We start from the raw sequence: 16,617 nt of genomic DNA, 5'->3' as shown, positions 1-16,617 counted from the left end.
TTCAGTTATACTTTGCTTGATTGACTTGTGCAGACAGTCAGTTATTTGAGCCGGTTCCACATCCACTCTCTTTAATCATACTTGACCCATGAGTTCACTTGACCTCAGTCACGTCTCTGTGGTGTTAATGCAGAGAAGATGACTCGCAGTGTAATGGGAAGGAGCTCCAGCATTATTAAAGGTTAACCCTATTAAAGGCAGACCCTATGTCACTTCAGATCTGTGTCGCGGGTTGTAGAAGCAACTCACACAAAACCACATTCGCACACGTGTTCACACACACACAGACATTATTGATCCTATAAATGTGACATTGCTCCACCGGATTACTCAAAGTCCCAGTGGGGTAACGCTGGAGACAACTTCAATCCATTCTTTCATTTCCTTGTGCTTCCCTGAAGCAACTTTGAAGTGCCTTTGAAGCACGCCACATACTTGACAATGTCAGACAGTGAATACAGGGAAGGATCCAATTGAATTTTTATATGTTTTTGTAGCTGATGTGCGCATCTGCGACTAAATGCTGAAGGACCAATTTCCACCGGCTTCAAGACAAACACAAGCACACACCTAGTAAAGAGACTGACATATCAATATGACTGTTGTAAACAAGAGCACCTTTATGTGTGTGTGTGTGTGTCTGTGTGTGTGTCTCCCTCACTCTATCTCTCTATCAGCAGTGAATCAGCGGAGTGTTAGGACATCGTTTAAGCCCTCACACAGCATCAATACTGGCTCTATTGACTTTTTTAAACAGTTAATGGAAGCCTTTAGGGCAGGAAAGCTAATTAAAATCATATGCAGGTCAAGCTCATTTAAAGACTCCCCATTAGTTTATGTTGAGCTTAACCACGCTTGACTGGAAAATCCATCCATCGGGCATTGTAATTGACTGGTGTTTCTAATGGCTTTCCAATGCTCCCGCATCTCGGAGAAACAGAGTCGGTTCCTCTGGCAGATTTCATGCTGCAGCTCTAATAACCCACATACGGAATCATTAAAGATGGCTGCCATATGTACCTTTGTCCTCAAAAGTGTCTTGTCAGTGCCCCGAGACACTGAGGTGTTTCTTACTCCTGCCTTTGGAAAAAAATAAACAACGTGCGCCCACGCTGCACACAGAAGCAGACATGATTCACCATATTGTCTGGTGTGTTTGGACTCTGAGTTATATTATTGTTACAAACCCAGATCGAGCTTTCGAAAGGATAAACATATGTCTATGCTTTTTTGTCATGAGTCTTTCGTGATTTTAAGGATTAATAAACTATTATTGGGCTCTAGTTACCTTGCATCTAGATGGCATGGGGTTACATTCACAATCAGAGTAATGAAACCAGCTAGAAGTCAAATTAATTTGATGTAAATTGCAATTGTCGGATATGATCTGATGGGCACCATGATGCTGCGGCGATTAGCACTGTCGCCTCACAGCAAGAAGGATCGAATCACGGTTTTGGGGGTCTTTCTGTGGGGAGGTTGCATGTTTTCTCTTTGTCTGCGTGGGTTTTTTTCTGTTACTTCAGCTTCCTACCACAGTCCAAAGACATGCAGATTGGAGTTGCTTGGAGTCTTTAAATTGACCATAGGTGTGAATGCGAGAGGGAACAGATATTTCCACCCCACGTCTCGCCCAATGTCAGCCGACCCTCAAAGGATAAGGGCTAGAGATAATGGATAGGTGGATAGATGGATTGATGGATGATCTAGTAGGGACCTTCTTTTCGTTGTCTCTCAGTTAAGAGAATATACTGTATGTCGTTAGGTTTGGAAATGATGGCAGGATTATAATAACTGTGGCTTTTGTGCGATTGCTCTGGGAACTAAATGTTCCTTTTTCCTCGTCTTGTCTTTCCGTGTCTGTTTCTCTCATGAGCGGTGGGAGGCTGATTTGAATCTGTGACTCAGAGGGATATAGTATTCAGCCTGTGTTTATTGCTCCCTATTAGGGGCCAATATGCTAACTGCAGATGCCAACCATCTTGCTGTGTCTTAGCTCGATGCCTTTCGCCGCATGACTCTAGCCACAGACCTGCGCTCTCTATCACCGCTGCTGAACCAAGCTGCCACAAGCAGCGCAGGAGGAACCTCAGCGCTCTGACAGAGTGCTTCATTAGAGTCAAATCAGATAAAATCCCCCTGAGAGGAATTTTCTCTTTCACTGAGGACAGAAGGAGCAGAGGACACGAGCACAGTCTGAGTAAAATGGTCATATGAGGTTATATAATATATGAATAACACTTAATAAGTAGTAAAATAAATGTCAGTAGCATTGGCTTGTTGTTTTTCTGAAAAGCCGAGGCTGGGTTTTCTACTACAGCTGCTTCATACTCTATTTTTATAATAACACATACATGCACTCACATCAACCTCAACATACACATGTATGCACACACACGCACACACACACACACACACGCCATGCCCTTTGAGCTTGATGATTATGCTTATATTATTAACTGTTTTCACTCACGCATGATATTACGTTGTTCTGGTTTTTCGTTAACATTTCAGTCAACCTACCAAATTTTAAATAGCTATTAAGGTGTCGGTTATTAAGGAGAAGCCAAGCATTGAAATACAGTTTATAATGTAACCGTGATTGTATATTAGACGCTGCCCAGTTTACTGCAGACAACACATTACAGTATGATCTAAAAGCTACAACGTCGTATTAAGGCCTTAAGGAAGATGAAAACAATGTGGATAATGTCATAATATAACAAGAATTAAGTCATAATATTATGAGAATGTAGTCAATATTTAATTAGGGTCAGAAAGTCATAATATTTTGAGAAAAACAAATCTAAGAAAGGAGAACCCATGCTTGCCGTAGTTCCACTTCCTCTGGATCCAAAATCTTGAACCAATCTCATTGGTTCTTGAAAAACTACAAAACTACTTTAAATATCATGCAGATGCAATGATGGTCTCTCAGTCGATCACAACCAAACATTTTCTCCAAGTCTGTGCGGTCAACAGGTTTATATTCTGATATTACCCGATAAAATGACACAGCCTAATCTTTCCGTCTTTATTCTCTTGATATTAGGACTTTATTCTCGAAAAGTGAAACTCTTACATTTCTATCCTTTCTATCCTAACAGCCCAATTAATTTTTCGAACAGAATGTCTCCATCCCCCCTCTTCAACCAAGCTTAAAACCCCATAGGATTCCCTGCTCTATAATATACTTAAGATGCAAATTTGGAGTTGTGCTTAAGAGATATTTAGGACACGTGAAAACTTTGCAATGTGCATGAGGACACAAACAGGTAAAGCCAACAACAGAAGCAGATTGAATGGTCAGAAAACAGACAGGTGGTGGTGGTGAGGACAACAAACACACACCAGTGGGATGAAGGGACCGGAGATGTTCACTTTCAGCTCCTTCTATTAGATTAGTAGCAGCAGGTCTCTCAGCACCTGACTAATAAGCTCAAACCCCATACAGCCTGCACTTTCATCTCATCTAACAGATGAACCCTATCCCGACTCCCCCTAACCCACAAACCCTGAGCCCCCATATCTGATCCCTCATCTTCCCCCTGCTCACAAAGCCTCTGGCCCTATAATACTCAGCCTCAGCCGAAGTGAGAACTGAAAACAGCTTCCCCAGGCTTCTACTGAGGAATAAACTAGTCAGTGCCATTGTGTCAAACCGAATGCACATGAGAAAAGCAGGCCTACATTTTACAGCCACATAATGAGTCAGCTCTGTAACATTAGATGATATAATATATAATAATGACTCTCATGGCAGTTTCATGTGCTGACCTCTCCTGAGAACCCGGTGCAATTATTTACCCGGCAGAAATTCACAAAGCAAATCTAATGCAACTCAGTCCAAGAAAAGATAGCTCCCTCAACTTCTTTTCAATTAAAACTAGAGGGTCCTATGGGGGGAGCTGTGTGAATGCTTTTCACTGTGATTGAGTGTGAGCATGGGTGTGGGATAATTATTGCTGACATGGTGGGCAGGTGTTGATCTACCGTGTTTGTTTCAGTGTGTGTGTGTGTGTGTGTGTGTGTGTGTGTGTGTGTGTGTGTGTGTGTGTGTGTGTGTGTGTGTGTTCTGTGTGTGTGTGTCTCTGTGTCTGTGTGTGTGTGTGTGTGTCTGTCTCTGTGTCTCTGTGTCTCTGTGTGTCTGTGTGTGTGCATGCGTGCGTGCGTGTGTGTGCACTGACTCACACAACAAGACCAAGACTCAACTGTCACACCAGCAGCTCAGGTTAAACAGCAACTAAATACTAACATCAGCATTTTCAACTATCGAAGTAATCATGCTGAAGTTTAGCAGTTAATGTTGAATGTGATCAGTTATTAATTTACGATGGGACCAGTACAGATCTCAAGTAAAATGATCTCTAACTTCTTAACCCTCAGTCATCTTTGTTATACTTGATTCATACACACGCTCGCAGTTAAATTAGTCTTTTCCCAAACTATTCAAGTATATAAACACTTATACTATATTCCTCCAATTGTTTGGTTGACCCAAAACACACTGTAACACCATGCAGAAGTTAGGTGTTGATATAGTTATATCTTCAATTAAAGTCTGTTGGAAAGTTAATTCTTCTTCATCTGGTGTCAACATGAAACGTAAAAACATTTTATTGTAACACTCACTAAAGAGTGAATTGTGAATTGATTCATGTGGGTTGACTCCAGACCCTGAAGCTGACCTTTGCATGTTGTGTTTTCTAACCAGGTCCGACTGTGTTCGGGGCACTGAAGAAGGACTGGGCCTCTCCGAACAGCCTCGCTCTCTCCTGGCAGCAACCGGAGCAGACGGCACTTCCCATCCTGGACTACGAGATCAAATATTATGAAAAGGTACAGTGACCCCCTGCTTATGTCAAAAATCATGCAGGTATGTGAAATCCTAATGACATAGAGAGGTCCCAAACAGTTGACTCTACATAGGCATTGTCGCTGAAGGGTCCATCACAGTTTAATACAGTTGATGTTGTGAGCCATATTAAACTCATTATGTAATTTTTAAAATAAATTTGTTAATAAATGTGATGATATACCAACATTATTGTATTGAAATAAAGAAGAATCATATTATTTAGCTCATAAAACAGATATAAATGTGCAGTATATCACTTAAAAGGTGCTTCATTCATCATATCCTAGATTAAATAGTCATACAACTTTCTACAGGGTCCTACTGTGCTGTCATATCCACTATGTTTTCAAAATAAAGTAAAGTAAGTAATTAAGTAAGCTTGTGCTTTTGACCTCAGTATCAATGGAGATGTTGCTGCTGCCAAATTAAGGACAGCATTGCAGAGGTCTCCAATTAATAATATGACAGTTCTTCATTTTTTATTGACAGCTTTATTAGTAGATAAATACACCGTGTCAGCACTGATCAGAAACTCAAATGTGGTATTATTGTTTGGAGTTAAAAAAATGGTGGATTTGCAGACACTGTTCTCTATGCACGATAACTACAGTCAACTGTTGCTCAATAAAACATTTTTTCCAGAATATATAAAAAGTCTCACTAAAATGATAAAGTAAAATCTTAGTCTCTCTCCTACATTGCGGCTGGATGACACTCCTAATTATCATTTGTGCAATCAGCAGCTGCCATAGTGAAATGACACACATTTTTGTGAGTGCAAATGGGGGGGAAAGATGCCGTTGCACCTGTCACATAGTTAAATGTGGTCGTCCCTGAGTAGGTAATTTCAACACCTCTTCTGAATTATAATGGCTCATATTCCTCGCTCCCCCCACAGGAACACGAGCAGCTGAGCTACTCGTCTACGCGAACCAAGGCTCCCAGTGTGATCATCTCAGGTTTGAAACCAGCGACTTGGTACGTCTTCAGCGTACGCACCCGCACGCCGGCTGGATACAGCTCCTACTCACCTAAATACGAATATGAATCCACAGGAGACTGTGAGTACCAGCGTAACCTCCAGCACTTGTCTTGTGTCCTTGTGTTTGTACTTCTGCTGATGGCTTGTTTTCAGAGGGAAACACGATATTAACATGCACGTTTACTGTTTTGCACGTGTTTTTCCTCATCTTTTAGACAGAAAGTCACAGGGGGAAGATGCTATCGCTGCAAGTAGCTGCTCAGGGTCAGATGAAGTTTAGATCGCCCGGAGCAGCACCAGGGCAGTTTGTATCAGAGGCAGGCACAACAGCAAATAACTAACCTGAATATGAAACCACATACAGCAGCAACCACAAATAGGATTCCGACTATAGCGACTGGAAAATGTGTCTACGAAGGAAAATGAGCATGTGCAGCCTTAAAATCACAAACGCTAACACATCACACCTTTCTAATTTAAAGTGAATAGTGTACTACTCAACTGCACTATAACATGTACAGGAAATGTGGAGGTGGGAAGCCCATTAGTCTTCACACGTACAACATACTGTCCATTACTGCTGATTCTTTTCCAGCCCATATGATTTTACATTTTACACAATGTGTTGTTCTTCCACTGCAGAAAACACGTGGCTTCAACCTGTATTTACTGTATAATAAGTGAATCTGGGACCTGGCAGACTTGTACTGTGGACTACCCCAGCATTTCACTTGATTCTACCTGATTTCACCTGATTCTATACAGTATATGACGGTAAAGCAGCACAAAGCTTTCTCACCCAGGACTTAATATTTGACAGCTAATCAGCCTAAATCAGCCTAAATTGTACAAACACTTGTACATTTTTTATCAAACTATTGTACATTTTCCCATATTACACTTGTTACACTTGGGCTTTTTCCTTTTGTTTGAGTGTCATAGCTTTTCTGTCTTTGAAAGAGGTATCTGAAGGTACAAATGTGTCTTCATCAATGGGAGTCCCTCTCCAGGGGCCTGAAATGGCAGCAATGTACAGTATGAGACAAATAATGGATATTTTCATTATTATAGCATGTAAACCTACACTGGAAAATCCTCAGATCATAATTACCAACCTGCTAATGGTCAAAACATGTTCGTTTTAACTGAATGAGCTCATCTTTGGCAAGGATGAATCTCTACAGTGAATTTCATATGGTTTCCATAAACAAACCCCAAACCCCTGAAAGGAAAACATATCAGTAGCAATGACAATCAAAGCATTGAAAACAATCAACAGGAGAGTGTGACTATACAACCTTCATGTTTTTTTTACTGTGTGTGTGAGTAGTAGCTTTATTGCAAGTGTAGTCATAAAATACAAAGGTCCAGCTGCCCTTTTATGTCAGGTCAGGTATTGTTGAAGGGTGATTTTTTGGCTTCACAGTGGCCCTCTCCCTTCCAAAGCTGCAGAGCTTTGCTTTATCCGCGGATCAGACAGTGCTCGGCCAAGCCTTTGTACCGGCCCGGCCCTTTTATCTGAGAGAGAGAAAGCTGATTTGGCCCCTGTCGCTCGCTCCCGCTCCGTCAGTCTGTCCGGGCCACCTGTCAGTCAGTCAGTCAGTCAGTCTCACGCGTTCCATCCATCCGTCAGTCTGTCACTTCCTCATCCCTCACTTTGCATTCTCCATCCTGTCCTCTGTCACCGTGCTATCTCTGTCCTCACACAAACACACAAACACACACACACACAGGCGCTCACCACATTACAACAGCTTCAATCCAACACATCTGCTTCATTAGTGATCTGTGTGAGTGCGTGAAGTTGATGGCTGGGAGAAATGTCTTGTGTAATCTGGTCACCGCCACTTTCACTCACCCTCCTGCTGAGTGATCTGTAATTACCTTTATCTACCAACACACACACACACTCTTGACACCGCCCGTGCACATAAGCTCCTGACTTACCACTCACACACCCCCACGTTCCGTACAATATAAAAGCACGCAGGCCTCACTCATTGGGCCGGCGACCACGCGCCCTGATCCTCAATTCATATTCATTAAGCGCACAGTATTATAGAAATACATTTGGTAATGGCAATCATCTTTCAATTATCTGGGATTCGTTAGCCTTGTGACGAGACCCAGAAAAGGGAAAATCATGAATATCAAATGGGACCAATTTAACCAAATGATCATGGACTAAATCACAATTTCATGAATGAATAATATTAATTAAACAGAAGCAGGCGTACGAATCGCTCTGGTATGAAGCTGACGGAGGGGTTTTAGCATGACAAAGAGCTGATCAAACATCTTTCCATCAAGAGAGCGTATATGGTCTCTATGGCGCACTGACGGAGAGGAATATTTTAGATGTTGAATTAAAAATGTTCTCTTTCTTCTCGGGTTCCCTGCCTCCCATGTCATTTCCCTCTTTTCTTCCCTCACTGCTTTTATTATCCTTACGTGCTCCTGACATTCAACTTCTCACACTTAATGTAATTTTTACTCTTCTCCCTTTTCACGCCACCCTCCGCCTCCGCCTCCGTCAGCATCAGACATCGCCTCGGATCAAGGCCAGGTGTTGGTCATCGTCACAGCAGCGGTGGGTGGATTTACCCTCCTCGTCATCCTCACCCTCTTCCTCCTCATCACTGGAAGGTAAGACCGTTTTTTTCAATCTTGTGCAACACAAGTATTCAACTTGTTTGGTATGAGTTTGAACTGTGAACTTCCTGACAGTCCAGTTTTGATTTATGTCTATTTCACTCACTCTCTTGAATTTTTGAAGTTGTAGCAGTTTGAGGAGTTGTGTTAACCTTAAGACTCAGACTACAGGAGTGTTCGGGCCAATTTATCCCTGACTCACCCCTCCTGACAATCAAACTTCAAATCCGATGTGGGACCTTGGTCAGAAGCAAAGTTCAGCCCAGATCATAATGTGAAGAGTTTGCAGATAAAGTCTCAAACCTCACAAACTGATAGACCTGAAAGTCTTAACAATATCCTGTAGTGTGTGATGTGTCGTTATTTTCAGATCTTGCCGTGTGTGCATGTTTCAGATTATAGAGAAGAACAGAGGTGAGGTGTAAAACTCTTGCAGGCTTAGTCTGGCTTCATTTCAGTCTGAGCTCAGCCACCTTCAACCAGAGAATCAGCCAGAATGACCTACACATATGTGAAGGTGCAGGGTCTAGATCGACCTTCTTCACAGCAGATATTTAGACTTCTCTCTGTAGGAGAGGCCCGGGTGTTCCTGATAACAACACTGCCTCTGTCCCGGTGGTTAATTTCATTATTTATACCAGTGCTTTGTGTCAGAAAGTCTAAATGCCCCCAAGATGTAACTGCAATTCCTGTTTTGTGTGAACAAGACCAACTCCAACTGTAAATAGAGTGAGATTTAGGCTGTACAGATTTGGAGCATTTCACTTTCTTGTGCAACAAAATTTTATCTTCAGAAGCGGATAACTTCTCCTTCGCTTGTTCCATTTGCAGCAAATGATCTGGCCCCTCTACACCTGTGCTGAACCAATAGATAAAGTCTTTCCAGTGAAAAGTGTCTGTTTGTATCTGGCACTCTATCGGACTATCATACTATAATTTCACATTTAATGGTGTGCATAGTTTTAGTTGGTTTGGTTAGTTTTAGGCTCAAAGACTACCTGGTTAGTCATCAGATGGTGATGGTGGTTTGGGTTCAAATGAGTACTTAACGTCTGGGATTGTCTTGGTTGTCATGGTTACAATAATAAAAATGAGGTTGAGGAAAAGTCATGGATTAAATAAATGTTTACTATCGATTTCATAAATGATGCAAGCACAGGTCTCCTGTGTGTCTGTGCTTTGTCAACTCATTCATCCACCCCAAAACATGGACATAGTTATCAGCAAGGCGAGCACCAGAAAGACACAAAGCAATTAAGAATTTCCATGAGACATTAAAGACATAAAATTCACACTCAAAAGACAATTTAAAAATATAAAACAATAAATAGTCTTAAGATTAACTTAATGAATTAAGAAACAATTGGCCATAATAAGCTGTTTGCACAGAGGACATGTCGGCTCATATTTTACAAAAGCACAGTTGCATTAAGTTAAGCCTCTAATTCCTCGGCTGATTGTAGCTGTTCATTATTTTCTCCGAGGCACTCACACAACAACAGATGCCTTTAGACTCGGGATACCACAAAAAACATAGTAGTTCTCAGACATGTCCTCCGGAGGAACTCCAGAGAATTGGGTCCGGACTTTCTACAGAGAGTTTATCCAGCGGCAGGTTCTGTGCTCAGATGTTTTCACAACAGCAACAAATCCTCCAGAGGATTCAGGTGAGGGGGGGCGCAGCAAACTGTCGCATCGGCACCACAATGTCTCTTGATATCTCTGTCTCTATGTCGCTCAGCATTTTCATCCTGAGATATTTGTTTTCTTCTTGTTCTTGTTTTTTCCGCTTCTGTCGTGGGTTTGAAACTCCATCAACACGCCCTCTCACTCGCGATGAATCCTGCGGAGGATCTCCTGCTGGGTTAATAATAATAATAATAATAAACTTTATTTGTATAGCACCTTTCACACAAGAATTGCGTCACATGGTGCTTCACGATAAAGATTAAAAAGTACATAAAATAAAAATAAAAGTAAAAATAAAACATTATTAAAACTACTTGGTAATAACAAGCAGTTTGACTGTAAACAAATGCATGAATCAGTTTCTCAGCATCTTTTTGATTTATACATTTATACTTTTGTAATATTTCTAAGGTGAAAAAAGGATATTTTCGTCACCTTGCTGATGTTTGAACTGAAGCTTAAATCTGAATCTAAGATAATAGACATGAGACCTCAGGTTCAATCAAAGGAGTAAATTTCAGATTATTAAGCAGCATTTCTCCTTTAGTTTTCTGACCGACCAGCAGGATCTCAGTTTAATCCACACAGAATTACAACACGGGGGGGGGGGCAAGAACAGATTCGACTTTATTTTAGAAGTGCGAAGTTTGAAAACAAAATTATTTGACATTTCACCATGAAGATGCTGAATAAAAAATATATAGAAGTGCTCAAAAGCACAGACAGAAAAATCACAAAACCATGGACTGCTTCACCTAATACACATGCTTTTCAATTTTATTTTTTTCCCCCACAGCGATACACAGGGCCGTGTTTAACTGTAGAGAATAATGTGACTAGTATACATTTTATAACTCTTTAGACATAGACAAGTATATGAATGAATTTAAGAGTGTAAAACAGCGTTACGGCTATAGGTTAATTAAAAATGTTCAACATTGGAATAAACGTACTAAAGGTCATGAACTATGCATCAGCAAGTTCACAGGATGGAAATGGATTCACTGAAGAATTGACTTTTGATATGAGGAGCCTCCAGTAACTGATGCTCATGTGCAAACAATTTAACATCATGGTAACATTAGAAAACAGCTAAATAAACTTTGCAGCTACAATAGTTAATCCACTAGCGCCACGAGTGTTTTCTAGCGTTGAGCATTGTCTACTTTACAACTTGGACAACAGAAGATACACATATCTGAATTAATACAAATGTATAAATAAGTAATATATTCCTTTTCCCAGGTGGAGAGTGAACTGTATAAACATATACACATTCCTGAGCATTATATAGTAACTGGTTTGCACTTATTGAGCTCTCAGTGCAGAGCAAGAATGATACCACATAAGGTGCTGGTTGCATAATGCACTGATTTAATGATCACAAATATGCTTTTTCATGAACTCGAACCTCGGTTTTTCTGCAGGCAGCATCTGGCATCCTTTGTAAACTGAAGTTTAAAGCTCATCGCAGAAATCCACTGTGCTGGTTTCCATAGAACGTCCACAGGTGAACGTTGAACTTGGCAGGTATGAGGTCAGTGTTGTATCAGACGAGGTGCACCACTTCCCGCTGAAGGCCATATTGTTGGTGTGATTGTTATGTCAAAGGTAGCTGAACAGAAAGCTAAAAGGGATTTAGAGTATATTTCTTATTGTTATGACGCAATCTCAGGATGTGTACGAGGTCTCTGCTCCTAATGTATTTATAAGATAGCATAAGAGCTACATCAAGCCCTTCAGGCTTTTCGCGATCAGCCCCTTTTTTTTTTTTAAACCTGAATCCAGTTAAGAGCAGCCAAAGCAGGAGTTGAAGTGTTTTTTGACTTTATCACCACCTGTCAAATCTGCAATCCCTCTGCCCCGTGTAGGAGGGACTCTCGCTGTCCTTCCTAATCGTGTGATGTGCGGTGTGTGCGTGTGTGTGAACATGCGCTGAAACAATGCTCAAAAGCCCTGAGAGCAGCGGAAGAAGCCAAGGTCTCTGTGTGTGATAACTGCCTTTGTGTGTGTGTGTGTGTGTGTGTGTGTGTGTGTGTGTGTGTGTGTGTGTGTGTGTGTGTGTGTGTGTGTGTGTGTGTGTGTGTGTGTGTGTGTGTGTGTGTGTGTGTGTGTGTGTGTGTGTACGCAGCCTCTTTTCAACATGAAAGCCAGCGAGACAGAAGGATAGGCGGATAAAGGGGATCAGAGGATGGGACTGGAAAAGGCTGATAAAGGCACATGCCACCATTTCTTTAATGAACAGCTTGACCCCATCAGCGGAGGTCAACAGTAGCTTTCTAAATCCCCCGTCTCGTCCTCTCTTGCCAGTGTCGCTCGCCATGTTATCTGCTCTGTCTGTCAGCGTCCGGGGGATCCCGCAGACTTTGCCTTTAGCCGAGGCCCGATCTGGCAACCTGCGGCTCGTAGCCCTCTGACACCTGCTTTAATCTGGCAACCTGGGTGGTGTTAAGTCTTCAAAAACGAAGGAAGCTCACATGTTGATCACAGCGGCCAACACACACTCATGCAAGCAACCGTTTACAGACACACTTAGTTGGCATTCTCTGTCCCAACTTATCCGACGGCAGCCTGTATCATCTCATCATTGAGACACTTTATCAGGATGTAATAACCAGGCTGCTGTTTAATGATTGGGACGGTTACATGAGGCTGCACCTTTACATAAAGTTTAAATTTTTTTTGAAGAAAGGAATGTTGAATGGACGCTGATTAAACTCAGAGAATGCAGAAAACAAAAACTCTGAAACGTCTAATATATCCTAAAGCCATATTTAATATAATGAAGGGATCACATTGCAGTGTATAATGTAAAAGGTGCTGCTCCTGGTGATGAACTCACACATCCGTCTGATCAGTCCAAAATTCGTTCTGCAGCACGACAACGAGCGCGAACGCACACCCGGAGTCATAAAGAATAACTACAGCAGATGGCGAGGCCCCCATTGAGCACTGATCTCAACATCGTGAGTCAGTCTGGGGTTTTATGAAAAGACAGACAACACTGAGACGATCACAGGTCCACAGAAGAAGAGCCGCGGCAAGTTCCCCAGATGAATGATAATGTGGCTCTGTGGCTGTGTGATGTGTGATGTGTGCTCGAGCCGACATGTTCCCCATTTATACAGTGAGAGTGGGTCAATGTTGTTCTAAGAAGCTCACCACAAGTATGATATAGGAGAGTCAGACACGTTATTATGTTATAAAGCAGATGTTCAGTCACATTTTGAACATTGAAAGTTCCAATAAATATAAAGTTATATCCTAAAACACAAAAGACAAGTCGCCAACATATTGAATCTTCAGCTTAATGCTCCTATTGGCTTGACGTGGGATTACATATAAATTACAAGCTTTGGCTTTCCCATCAGCTTGTACAGTGTAAGTTAGAGTTTAACAATAATATTTCTAAAACTGCACAGTGCATACCCGGCTGTAGATGGTTACAACACTTCGATATTTTGCAGGAGTGCACAGAAGAAGCGTCAAGTATCATTTAACACTTTCCAATTGGACGGACTGAGAGGCGGGCAAATGTCAAGATCACCTTGAATCCATGGACCCAACCTGCCAAGTGTCAACAGTCCAGCCCGGTGGTGACGGCTTATGGCCACACTTTACCCATCTTCTAACAGCAGGACACTGCTCCGTGTCACACAGCAGAAGTCGTCTCCCACTGGTTTCAGGAACATGACAATGAGTTGAGCATACGTCCGTGTCCTCCCCAGTCACAGGGTAATAGAACACCTTTGGGACGTGGTGGATCGGGGGGCTTCATAGCATGGATGTGTTCTGAGAGCAAAGGGAGACCCAGCCCAGTATTAGTATGGTGTTCCTGTTAAAGTAGTCTGTGAGTGTAATTCCCAGGAGTACTTGACTTGAGGTTCGCTGTGGGTTTAGCAGAAGCGACAGGCACTTAGACTCAATGATACAGTAAATAATACAATAAAAAAGCTAAAATTAAATTAGAGTGAGCAAATTGTCTATTTATACTGGAAGTTACCCCTTTGTACTGTACCACTAGTGATGTACTCTCATAGGTTTATAACAGGACTGATGCTGTTCATTCAAAATAGTCAGATAGAAAATGTGACATTTTGTTATGTTGTGTTTTTGTTTATCTGCTTTACGATTCAGACAGTTTGTCCTTTTTGTTATTCAGATATTTTATGTGAGGTTGCATCATTGAAAGGAACAAGTAATGTACTGTGTCGTCATAATTATAATTCAGTGCAGTAGTTGCAGCTTAGGTTCAGTGGGGACTATAGTAGTGACATTGTTGGAAATTGCTTTATGATTTTACGGTGTCTCTGTGGATTTACTCTCTGTCATCACCGAATTTTAAATTAAGATAGATTCACAGAATATTAATGTTTCTCCTGTTGATGTGTCAGGATATTGAGAGTTGGAGAAACAAAAGTTTACCTTCACTTCACTCTTCACTCTAATCATTTTATTGCATCTACTTTTACCTGTCTGTTAATTGTATTGTTCCATTTTATTTGTTTCCAATTAGTTTGACTTTATTCTTCTATTTATTAATATTTTACCTTTTATAATCTATTCCATGGTCGATTGTCTGCATTTAATTAGTTTTATCTTATTCTTCACCCATCAGTCAATTATGAAGCACTTTTAACTGCACTAACTTATATTATATAGGTAAATACAAATATTATTTGATTGATTAATAAAGGGAGATATAAAGATAAAAAATTCAAATCCATATTTACAAAAAGATAAGATGAGATATCCCAGATCCAAACTAAATACATGTATGGCCATACTGTCTTGTCCTGTGGGTCGTACAGTTGGAGACCTCTGTCCCTCAGCTCCTCAGCTCCTCAGCTCTCAAGGAGGGAGACAGTATCTCGCATCCAGTCCACAGTGGCGTGGGGGCCCAGGGCTGTGGGGGTAGGAGAGACGTGCTTGTCTGGAGCATTGACAGTGAAGAGAGGATTTTCCTCTGAAGTGACAGTGTGACTACGAGAGATCTCTGTTTCTGTCTCTGCTCTGGCAAGTTGGGGGTTTGGGTCAAGCCTCTGGGCTCTGCTCTTCTACTTGCTGCCACTCTTCACTTTCTCAGACATGCTCTTTATTATGTAGATGTGTCGGAGGTTTAACGCGTCATCTCGTGTTGGAATAAACGGAAGCTTTGCTCGCCCATAAACGTCAGGACGGCGGGCTGTCAGGGTAGCAGCGTTGAGCACAGCTTTATTCTGAACTACAGTGGCACCCAGTTGAGTTCAGACCTCCGCCAAGGCCCAACAGTCCCCTTCTGACCACATTTGAATTCACTTGATGCAGGTTTTGGAGCAAATTGCATACACTCATGAATATAATCCCTAAATATGAATTATTCTCTGAGAAATCAACAAAAATGTGGAAAAATGCTCTGTCTCACAATGTGACAGAAATAGAAAAGAAATCCCTGAATCTTCCCTCCGATCCGGATTCACAACAAAATGTAATTTTCCTGACCTTATACCACATCCTTCCACCAAGTTTCATAGTCATCTGTCCAGTAGTTTTTGCGTAACCCTGCTAACTAACAGACAAACTAACTTACTAACTCTCCTCGGCGGAGGGAATTAAACACTGTGATGTTTGGGTGTTAAAACCATGGTTATTTGAAGAGCACTAATTTCTCACTTGATTATCATTGCTGGTGTAAATGAGCTGCTTTTAAGTTGTTGAGGAAACAAAAAAAAGGTGTGTTTACGAACTCACTACAAAACTCACAACCTGAAGTTTTGTCATTTTCAACAGCAGCATGATATTCTCCACTCGATCTAATAAATGATTTAATATTGGGTGAATGTATTACGGGGTCCACCAGGGAGATGTAGGAGTAATCATTCATAAACACGGTCATTAATTACGAAAAGATGCGATTTTAAATTCACCATTGATTCCTCCTGTGTACAAGAACTCAGAGCACCTGTTTTTCTTCTTCATTATTCTCCGTCTCACGGCTCCTCTCTTGCAGCGACACCTCCGCCCCCTCGGGCACCAGGCGACAAATACTCTGTGAGCGTTGCAGGATTCTTTTTTTAAACTTCCACTCTGTGTTTGAATCATATATAAAGATGGACGACATGACAGCTCCCCAAAAGTGAAGCAAAAGCATCTTGATCGCCCATAAAGTGTAGGTAATAAACACTGCCACCTCCATGTTAGTGGATGGGACACGGACCAAACTAAACAATCAAAATACACGTCAAAGAGATTTTTCTCAGAGATGTTTTCATATCACACTGAGGTTTGTTAAAGGGTTCATGTTTGGTTTTAGTTAAATTTGATGCTATAAAGACGGCGTGAAAGGTCATGATTGACAGCTGAGACCGTCTCGTGATTGGTTGACCATCAGCACAAGATGGCAGTGTTTGTATCCAGGCTAATGTGGCTTGATTTCTGGATCGTGGGAGGAAGTGGA

At 41.5% G+C, this 16,617-nt stretch overlaps 1 protein-coding gene across 1 annotated transcript in view; it reads left to right on the top strand.

Annotated features, from left to right (window-relative positions):
- LOC118120443 (ephrin type-A receptor 6) overlaps nucleotides 1-16,617 on the top strand; it is a 155,724-nt gene that overhangs the window by 120,615 nt on the left and 18,492 nt on the right. The window contains exons 6-8 of the mRNA XM_035175374.2: nucleotides 4,715-4,839; nucleotides 5,757-5,919; nucleotides 8,378-8,486. Of these exons, the coding sequence (XP_035031265.2) occupies nucleotides 4,715-4,839; nucleotides 5,757-5,919; nucleotides 8,378-8,486 (397 nt within the window). The remainder of the gene's footprint in view (nucleotides 1-4,714; nucleotides 4,840-5,756; nucleotides 5,920-8,377; nucleotides 8,487-16,617) is intronic.

The sequence above is a fragment of the Hippoglossus stenolepis genome, chromosome 13 (genome assembly GCF_022539355.2).
Source record: "Hippoglossus stenolepis isolate QCI-W04-F060 chromosome 13, HSTE1.2, whole genome shotgun sequence".
NCBI lineage: Eukaryota > Metazoa > Chordata > Actinopteri > Pleuronectiformes > Pleuronectidae > Hippoglossus > Hippoglossus stenolepis.
The sequence above is the reverse complement of the archived record's forward strand: the minus strand, read 5'-3'. Positions and strand labels throughout refer to the sequence as shown.